This window comes from Triticum urartu, chromosome 5, assembly GCF_003073215.2.
Source record: "Triticum urartu cultivar G1812 chromosome 5, Tu2.1, whole genome shotgun sequence".
Lineage (NCBI taxonomy): Eukaryota > Viridiplantae > Streptophyta > Magnoliopsida > Poales > Poaceae > Triticum > Triticum urartu.
Window position 1 is genome coordinate 474556848 of NC_053026.1, and position 10079 is coordinate 474566926.

General features: G+C 46.0%; 1 protein-coding gene across 1 annotated transcript; it reads left to right on the forward strand.

Annotated features, from left to right (window-relative positions):
- Positions 1-855: 855 nt before the first annotated feature.
- Positions 856-2998, forward strand: LOC125556348 (L-ascorbate oxidase-like). The gene is made up of 2 exons (XM_048719098.1): positions 856-1358; positions 1461-2998. Exons 1-2 carry the CDS (start codon positions 993-995, stop codon positions 2805-2807), a joined length of 1713 nt encoding a protein of 570 aa, XP_048575055.1. The 5' UTR covers positions 856-992; the 3' UTR covers positions 2808-2998.
- The last annotated feature ends 7081 nt before the right edge of the window (positions 2999-10079 follow it).

The window sequence follows — 10079 nt, forward strand, 5'->3', positions numbered from 1 at the left end:
TGAACCTGGTTGTGTTTGACGGTTGTGTTGAACTTGTCTAAAGCTTGCTTGGGTAATCCCACATGTCTCATAGATTTAATCATAAAGCTGGGAGAAAAAGTATATTTTCTTACAAAACGTATGGGTGGCAGTTGGATACGCAGCCCCACGAGCCCAACATGCTGGTCGTAATGGTAGTATCATAGTTAGTATCATGCATGCCAACTAGACAATTTTGATGAGGTGTCGTAGTATTAAATGAAGAAAGAGATGATGGAGTATTATATTATGATACCATATCATAATAAATGTTATGCTACTTTGTGTCATGCATGACAATAAATAAAGTACTAAATGATACTAATATATGATACAGTACTATGCATTAAGAAGGTAGTATCATATGCATGATATTACTATATAATATTTCCATTACAACCAGCCTTACTTGTAAACAGCCACTGTCATCGTTCAGTTTTGGTTCTTGTTTAGATCACTTCAGAGACTTTTGTGACCAACTCTCTAATCCACCTCAACGGAGGATGCACCTTTCACTGCCCGCCGACTGCATGCCTGCCTGCATGCATGCAAGACCTGATCCGGTCTTAAACACACACATGCTGGCTTGACAGCCGATCTGCTGATTAATTCTTAAGTCAATTCAACACGCGTGTAAGGTTTAATCATTCCCAGTCGTCTCTTTAGCTACTTGCAAATTAAAAAATGGAAAATGCCACCCACCATGACCGTGTGCATGCACATGCCTCTGCTTGAACGGTTCAATCGATCCAATCATCCGCTAGCCGCGCATTGGCTCAATCAAAATAATAAAACCTATATATAACGCATTTGGTCGAGCAACGAAAACACACCAATGCAACATCGTCGACACACAAGCCAACCAAGCTACTGCAGCGCAGCGGTTAGCTTCTTCTTGCTTCAATCCACAGCCAGCGCCAGTGGTCAGTACCATTAAGGAGCTCTCTGGTGGTGCCACGTCTACCGCAGGCACCATGCTACCGTCGGCGAGGCCACTGCTCGCTGCCGCCGCCGTCCTCTGCGTCTGGCTGCTGGTGGCCGTGGCGGAGGCCAAGGAGCACCATTACGAGTGGGACATCTCCTACCAGTTGAAGTCCCCCGACTGCTTCGAGAAGCTCGCGGTGACCGTCAACGGCGAGGCTCCCGGCCCGACCATCCGCGCCACGCTGGGCGACACCATCGTCGTCGCCGTCCACAACAAGCTCGAGACCGAGAACACCGCCATCCACTGGCACGGCATCCGCCAGATTGGCACGCCGTGGGCTGACGGCGTCGCCGGCGTCACGCAGTGCCCCATCCTGCCCGGCGAAACCTTCACCTACAAATTCGTCGTCGACAGAGTAAGCAGCTTAGCAGCATACATTACATTGCAAGACTTGTTTTACTTTGTCAACGCATGATCGCAAAATTCTCATTTGTCAATGTGTTTTGTGTGTTTTCAGCCTGGCACCTACCTGTACCATGCGCACTACGGGATGCAGCGCGTGGCGGGGCTCAACGGCATGATCGTGGTCACCGTGCCGGACGGCTTCGTCGAGCCCTTTTCTTACGACGAGGAGCACACCGTCCTCCTCGGCGACTGGTGGCACAAGAGCGTCTACGAGCAGGCCACGGGCCTCTCCTCCAACCCCTTCGTCTTCGTCACCGAGCCCCAGTCTCTCCTCATCAACGGCCGAGGAATGTTCAACTGCTCGCTCGCTCCCAGTGGAACGTGCAACGCCTCCCGCCCCGACTGCGCTCTGCCGACTCTCTTCACCGCCGTGCCGGGGAAGACATACCTCCTCCGCATCGGCAGCCTCACCTCGCTCTCCTCGCTCTACTTCGAGATCGAGGGCCACCCGATGATGGTGGTGGAGGCCGACGGGCACTACGTGCGGCCGTTCGCCGTGAGGGGCCTTTTCATCTACTCCGGCGAGACGTACTCCGTGCTGGTCAAGGCCGACCAGGACCCGCGGCGAAACTACTGGGCTGCGTCCCACGTCGTTGGCCGCAACCCCAGCCAGACACCCAGCGGTAAGGCCGTTGTCAGCTACGCCTTCAACGGCAACAACCCGTGGATGCCTCCGCCCACGGCGCCACCGGCTGGCCCGGCATGGAACAACACGGCTATCAGGGTGGAGCAGAGCAGGGCCATCTTCGCGCACCCACGCTTCGTAGAGCCCATGCCGGCGAGGGCCGACCGCACGCTGCTCCTCCTCAACACCCAGAACCGGATCGATGGCCACATCAAGTGGACTATCAATGGCGTGTCCCTCATGTTCCCAGCCACGCCGTACCTCGTGGCGATGAAACGCGGCATGAAAGACGCGTACGAGCAGCGCCCCCCGCCCGACATGTACGACCACATGAGCCACGACATCTCCGCGCCGGCGCCGACGAACGGGACCGTGGGCAGCCCGGTGTACCGGCTGGCGCTCGGCTCCGTGGTGGACGTGGTGCTGCAGAACTCCAACATGCTCAACAACAAGAGCGAGACGCACCCGTGGCATCTCCATGGTCACGACTTCTGGGTGCTCGGCCACGGCGAAGGTAAGTTCAACCCGGCCGCGGACGCCTGGAGGCTGCTCAACGTGAGAGATCCGATCATGAAGAACACGGTACCGCTGCACCCGGATGGGTGGACGGCGGTGCGGTTCCGGGCGGACAACCCGGGGGTGTGGCTGTTCCACTGCCACGTGGAGGCGCATGTGTTCATGGGCATGGGTGTGGTCTTCGAGGAGGGCGTCGAGAGGGTCGGCCGGCTGCCGTCGTCCATCATGGGCTGCGGACGATCCAAGGGGCTGCACTGATCAGATCAAAGATGAAGAGTAGATGAAGAGCACTTTTTCCTTGTAAATAAACAGTGGCAGGCTTGGGCCAAAATGTTTTGCATTTCTCGGGCCCAGATTGGTTGCTTATTTTGTTGGATAAGTTAAGGTCATCGGTGCATCAGCAAAAATCTTATTCATGTTCTTGGGAGTTAAGGAATGATTTAATCTTTGGTAAGGCTGGTCATAGTGGGGAGTAACTTAGACTAGTATCATAGGTGGTTTCATTTATTGCCATGCATGACACATAGTAGCATCACATTTATTATGTTACGGTATCTACCTATGTTATTACTATAACTATCTCTCTCTTCTTTAATTGTCTGCCACATAAGCATGTTTGCGAGTCCCAAGTATATGATACTACTTATGTTACCCCCACTATGGCCAGCCTAAGGCAAAGGAATCTGGGAGCCCCTATAGGGCGCCTTCAGTGCCGGCTTGAGGTACTGGGGACTACGCGCCCGCGAACCAGGCCGTCCCAGATCACCTCGTTCGCTCCTCTCGCATGTCACCTTCGTTCGCTTGATCGTGGTTGACTAGTAGATAGGTTGACTTTTGAAAAAAAGAAAAAAAATGTAAATTCAAAAGTGTTCACGAATTCTGAAAGAAAAGTTCACAAACGTAACATAGTTCACGATTTTTTTTATAAAAGTTCATCTATTTAAGAAAAGTTCATCGATTTTTAAAAACAAAGTTCATCGAATTTTAAAAAAAGTTCATCAGTTTTGAAAAAGTTCACAAACTTCAAAAACAGTTCACGTTTTTTTTAAAGTTCATCAAATTTGAAAAAATATCACCGATTCATCAATTTTGGAAAAAGTTCAATGAATTTGAAAAAGAAATTCATATCCCAAAAAGGATAGAAAAAGAAAAAGAAGAGGAAAGATAATGAATAAAGAAAAGGAAAAAGGAAACATAAAGAATAAAAGAGGGGAGAAGCTTTACGCTATCACAGAGGGTGGAGTGGCTGTGTTGGTTAGCGTATCTTGCACTGAACCCATCGACGCGGGTTCGAATGCAGTTTATGAAAGGAAAAAAATGAAAATGGGCTGGCCCATCATGGAGCGGGGTGTGCACCCTGTACCGTTAACCCTATAACGGGCGCTTAGAGCGCCGTATAGGATTTGCCAAGGAATCTGGAGTAATGTTAGATTCACGTAAAGTTACGTAAGATTTTTTAAGTAAAGGCTGATTTAGACCGTGGCGGAGCCAGGATTGGAGTAAGCCCGAGGCCAAAAAAAAGAATTTTTGCCCAAAGTTAAAAACTTGACGTTTACAAGGCTTTTAGCTACCACAAAAGATACCCAGACAAAATATGGCTCAATTGCATGAAAAATTAAGAATTTTAGCTCAATGCTTAACGATACAACAAAATAGGTAAAAACATGTGAAGAACTACAAAGAATAGTATGTGATAAAAAAGAGTATCAAATCAATGGTTTGCTTCATCAGTGCCTCACATAACCTCATCATCGGTGGAAGAAGGGCCAACACCTTCAAGACATTAAAAGCAAAATTTCATAAGAGAAGGCGTAAACATCAAGTGAAACAATTATGATTGGTATAAATCTAAAAACTAACCCCCTCAGTTGCTTGATTCCCTCCATCTGAAAAGATAAGTGTAGACACACTCGTTCCGGAGACCGGTGAAAAAAATCTTTTCATCTTCTCTTTCTACAATATGAAATGAAATGGGCAATTAGATTAATATGAGTTCAATAATACACTAGATATATGACTTGATACACACACATTATTGCAATTAAATTTTACTTTGGAGTGATACACACTAAGACAGATTTCACACCGACATTCTAGAACATGATACAAGTGGAAGCATGAGGGGAAACCGGGAAAGCATCAAAAAAAAATATCAAGGTAGGTATGGCAGTCAAGAAGCTAGGCGCGCCGGGTGATTGGGTGAAGAGTGCAGAGCCACACAGGAGGGCGGTACGGCGGTGGCCGAGACGCCGGTGGACGGCGGCGTCGGCGCAAGCGCTGGAGTTTGGACTTTGCATATTGATCTTGCGTGTGTCGCGTGTGAGTTAGGTCGGCGGCGGCTACGCGGTCGCTGGCGTCTCCTGACAGATTCGTGATGGGTTTTTCTTTCTTTGAGAAATCGACAGATTCGTGTTGTGCGTGCGTCCGTCAGTTTCCTATTTTCCTGTCACATGCGTGCGCGAGTGGGAGGTCTCCTCGTGTGTGCATCCCTTGGCATGCGGTGAGACAGCCCATGACGCTCTGGCCCTTCATTTTACTGGGCTGTACCCCGGGCCTGCAGAATATCATACATATATAACAGCCTAGCAGAAATTCCATGCCCCGGGCCTGGGCCCTGGGTGCCCGGGGCCCAGCTCCGCCCCTGGATTTATAGGTAGTTAATTGAATTAGATTTAGTGGTTGGGGCCCACTCTGGTTAAATTCAAGGGGAAGGAGAGTATTTAGGGAAAGGTAAGTAAGTTTACGTAAGAACTTTACGTGTGTGTGTAGCATTATCAAGGAATTTGTGTGCGTGGGTAAGGTAAAAATATTCTTGTGGAGATGCCTACACAATGCTCTCTGTTTGCTGAAGACACAGCGCATTTGCTTTTTAAATGTGGGCGAGCCAAAGAGATTTGGACAAGTCTTGGACTGCATTACGTAAGTCTAGCATGGATGTGGTGGAGCTACCTGAGCTGGTATCTATCGTGAGTTGGTACTTATGGTGGCAACGGAGGCTTATTGTTCGACAGGAACCAGTTCAACCTCCCGTGCAGACGGGTCAGGCTATCCGAGCTTTAGCTCTGAATTTTGTACGGGCGTCGTGTAAAATGCATGCAACTCCGCGTTTGAACAGATGGAGAAAGCCTCTACAAAATCAACTGGCTCTGAATGTTGATGCTGCGTTTTCGGATCATGATAATATGGGTGCGTGTGGTGCAGTGATCCGAGATAGTGCGGGTATGTTCTACTGTGCGACTACAGCAAAGCTTGATCATGTGCCGGATGCTTTTACTGCCGAAGCTGCAGCCCTAGTAGAAGGTCTAAAACTTGCTAATTCTGTTGGCTGCAACTTCATTCTGGTACAGATAGACTGTTTGAATCTTGTCGAAACTCTACAGCAAAATACAGGCCACTCCACAAGAGCAGCTCCAATTCTGGAGGATTGCCGGTTACTGGTTACTGTTACTCGATTTCGGGAAGGTCATTTTAGAGCATTGTAATCGTAAATCTAATATGATAGCTCATGTGCTAGCGCAAAATGGACGTGTAGATCCACCGAACTTATGGTTGGACTCACCTCCGGCATTTATTTTGGAATTCTTAGCGGACGATGTAAGCTTTGGTTAAATTCTAAATAAAGCTAGCCATAATGGCCTTTCCCTCAAACAAAGGAATTTGTGTGCGTTTCTACTATTTTTGTGGATAACTATATGTCACGGTTCTCATCTTGTCATTCCATTGCAGAGTTGGTTCCTACAGTCAGACAATGGACAGTTACCTAAGTGGATGAATAATAACTTTATGATTTAACCCTCACCAATGCATCATGTTTTGTCCATACAAGTTCCACATACATACAAACATACATTAAACCGTGCAAGGTTTGATTTTCTACTGTTTTAAAACTTACTTTTAGTACCTCTTGGGGATTTACGTGGATGTGAAGTGTTTCTGTTTTCATCTAGGTTAAACCAAGCACAGAAAACGAGTTGCTTCATATAGTAAATTGTCTTGGTCACTAAAAAAATTCTTAAGACCAACCCCACCACCACTTTTCTCTTGAGATCCCACCCCTCTTCAATCCTCCTCCTAGCCAGCGCCAAATTCGTCGAACGGGGCAGTGGGAGGCTAGGACGGCGAGGAGCTCGCAACCGAGAGCGGGACCAGGCAGCAAAGACTGAAGGGCACGTCCAGAAGACGACGGGACATTCATGCCCTTGCACCTGATACGTGCATTTTGCATCATGTTTTTATATTAATATTTATTGCATTATGGACTGTTATTACACTTTATGATACACTTCTTATGACTTTTCTCTCTTACTTTGCAAGAATTATATGAAGAGGGAGAATGCTGGCAGTTGGAATTCTGAACAGAAAGGAGCAAATCTGAGATCTCTATTCTGCACAATTCCAAATGTCCTGAAACTTTACGGAGAATTATTTTGGAATATATAAAAAATATTGGGCAAAGAAATACGAGGAGGGGACCCACCAGGTGGCCATAAGCCTGGGGGCGCGCCCCCTGAGCTTGTGGGGCCCCAGGCCAGCCTCCGGTGCCCATCATCTGCTATATGAAGGGTTTTGACCTAGAAAAAAATAGAGAGAGGGCTTTCGGTATGAAGTGCCGCCGTCTCGAGGCAGAAGCAATCTAGAGGTCTGGCGATGCGGTTTCGCCGGGGAAACTTCCCTCCTGGAGGGGGAAATCGAAGCCATCGTCATCACCAACGGTCCTCTCATCGTGGGAGGACCAATCTTCACACACCATCTTCACCAGCATCATCTCATCTCAAACCCTAGTTCATCTCTTGTATTCAATCTTTGTCTCAAAACCTTAGATTAGTACATGTGGGTTGCTAGTATTGTTGATTACTCCTTGTAGTTGTTACTCGTTGGTTTATTTGGTTGAAGATCATATGTTCAGATCCTTAATGATATTCAATACCCCTCTGATCTTGAACATGAATATGCTTACTGAGTAGTTACTTTCGTTCCTGAGGACATGGGTGAAGTCTTGTTATAAGTAATCATGTGAATTTGGTATCCGTTCGATATTTTGCTGAGATGTATGTTGTCTTTCCTCTAGTGGTGTTATGTGAACATCAACTACATGACACTTCACCGTCATTTGGCCCTAGGGGACAGCATTGGGAAGTAGCAAGTAGATGAGAGGTTACTAGAGTGGCAGAACTTTAGACCCTAGTTTAGGCGTTGCTTCGTAATGGGCTGATTTGGATCCACATGTTTAATGCTATGGTTAGATTTATCTTAATTCTTCTTTCATAGTCGTGGATGCTTGCGAGGGGGGTTAGTCATAAGTGGAAGGCGTGTCCAAGTAAGGACAACACACAAGCACTGGTCATCAAAGTAATGAATGTGAATCATATGAGCATGATGAAAACTAACTTGATGATAATTCCCATGTGTCCTCCGGAGCGCTTTGCTTTATATAAGAGTTCGTACAGGCTTATCCTTTGCTATAAAAAGGATTGGGCCAGCTTGCTTCACTTTTGTTACACTTGTTACTTCTTACCCATTACAAATTATCTTGCTACCAAACTATCTGTTATCGATAATTTCAGTGCTTGCAGAAATACCATGCTGAAAACCGCTTGTCATTTCCTTGTGCTCCTCGTTGGGTTCGACACTCTTACTTATCAAAAGGAGTACGATTGACCCCCTATACTTGTGGGTCATCAAGACTCTTTTCTGGCACCGTTGCCAAGGAGTGAAGCGCCTTTGGTGAGTGGAATTTGGTAAGAAAACATTTATATTACGTGCTGAAATTTACTGTCACCTGTTACTATGGAAAATAATCCTTTGAGGGGTTTGTTCGGGGTATCTTCACCTTGACCGGAAGCATAAAGAGTAGCTCCTCAACCTACTGCACCTACTGAAAATATTTATTATGAAATTCCTTCGGGTATGATAGAGAAAATGCTAGCTAATCCTTATGCAGGAGATGGAACCTTACAACCTGATATGCACCTAATATATGTGGATGAGATTTGTGGATTGTTTAAGCTTGCAGGTTTACCCGGAGATGAAGTTAAGAAGAAGGGTTTTCCCTTTATCTTTGGGGGGGAAGCATGGTATAGGCTATGTGATGATATTGGAACATGGGACTAAAACCGATTGAAATGTGAATTTCATCAAAAGTTCTCTATCACAAGTGAAAATATAAAATGACGTTCCTTTGCATTAAGATTTTGTGCATCCAAATAAAAAGCGCATGACAACCTCCGCTTCCCTCTACAAAGGGCCTGCCTTTTCTTTTAAAACCTACCTTTATGGAAGAGTCATGGTGATCTTCACCCTTCCTTTTATTTTTCTCTTTTTGGCAAGCACCATGTGTTGGGGAAAGATGTAAACATATATGCCCACTCGGATGTAGGTGATTATGAGTCATTATTGTTTACATTACCCTTGAGGTAAATAGTTGGGAGGGGAAATTATAAGCCACTATCTTTCTATGTGTCTGACTGAAGCTTTGATCTCATAAGTATCGTGTGAGTGTTAGCAATTGTGGAAGACTAAATGATGGTTGAGTATGTGAACTTGCTAAATAAAAGCTCTTACATTGACTCTTTCTGAAATTATGACAAATTGCAATTGCATCAAATGACTGAGATCATAGTTTGTTGGTTTTCAATGAAGTTTTCGGTTCATACTTTACCTTGTGAATGAATTATCACTTTAGCAGAAGAAGTTATATGACAATATATTGTTGTTCTAAAGATGGTCATGATGCCCTCATGTCCATATTTTGTTTTATCGAGACCTCTATCTCAAAACATGTGGTCGGGATTATCAATTTTGGTTTTCGCTTGAGGACAAGCAGGTCTAAGCTTGGGGGGAGTTGTACGTCCATTTTGCATCATGTTTTTATGTTGATATTTATTACACTTTATGATAGAATTCTTATGCCTTTTCTCTCTTATTTTGCAAGAATTATATGAAGAGGGAGAATGCTGGCAGCTGAAATTCTAAACCGGAAAGGAGCAAATCTGATATCCCTACTCTACACAACTCCAAATGTCCTGATACTTTACAGAGAATTGTTTTGTAATGTATAATAAAATTGGGGGAGGAAATACCAGGAGGGTACCCACCACGTGGCCACAAGCCTGAGGGCGCACCCTACCCCTAGGGCGCGCCCCCTGAGCTTCTGCCCCCTAGCTAGCCTCTGATGCCCATCTTCTTCTATATGAAGGCTTTTTACCTAGAAAAAAAATAGAGAGAGGGCTTTCGGGGCGGAGCGCTGCCGGCTCGAGGCGGAACCTGGGCAGAAGCAATCTAGAGGTCCGGCGGAGCGATTCTGCCAGGGAAACTTCCCTCGCGGAGGGGGAAATCGAAGCCATCGTTATCACCAACGATCCTCTCATCGTTGGAGGGCCAATCTTCATCAACATCTTCACCAGCACCATCTCATCTCAAACCCTAGTTCATCTCTTGTATTCAATCTTTGTCTCAAAACCTCAGATTGGTATTTGTGTGTTGCTAGTAGTGTTGATTACTCCTTGTAGTTAATGCTAGTTTGTTTATTTG

Bases quoted from the DNA above. Each gene is read 5' to 3' on its own strand.
- LOC125556348 (XM_048719098.1), top strand. From the start codon at position 993: ATGCTACCGTCGGCGAGGCCACTGCTCGCTGCCGCCGCCGTCCTCTGC. The intron at 1,359-1,460 runs GTAAGCAGCTTA...GTGTGTTTTCAG, and splicing joins ACAAATTCGTCGTCGACAGA to CCTGGCACCTACCTGTACCA.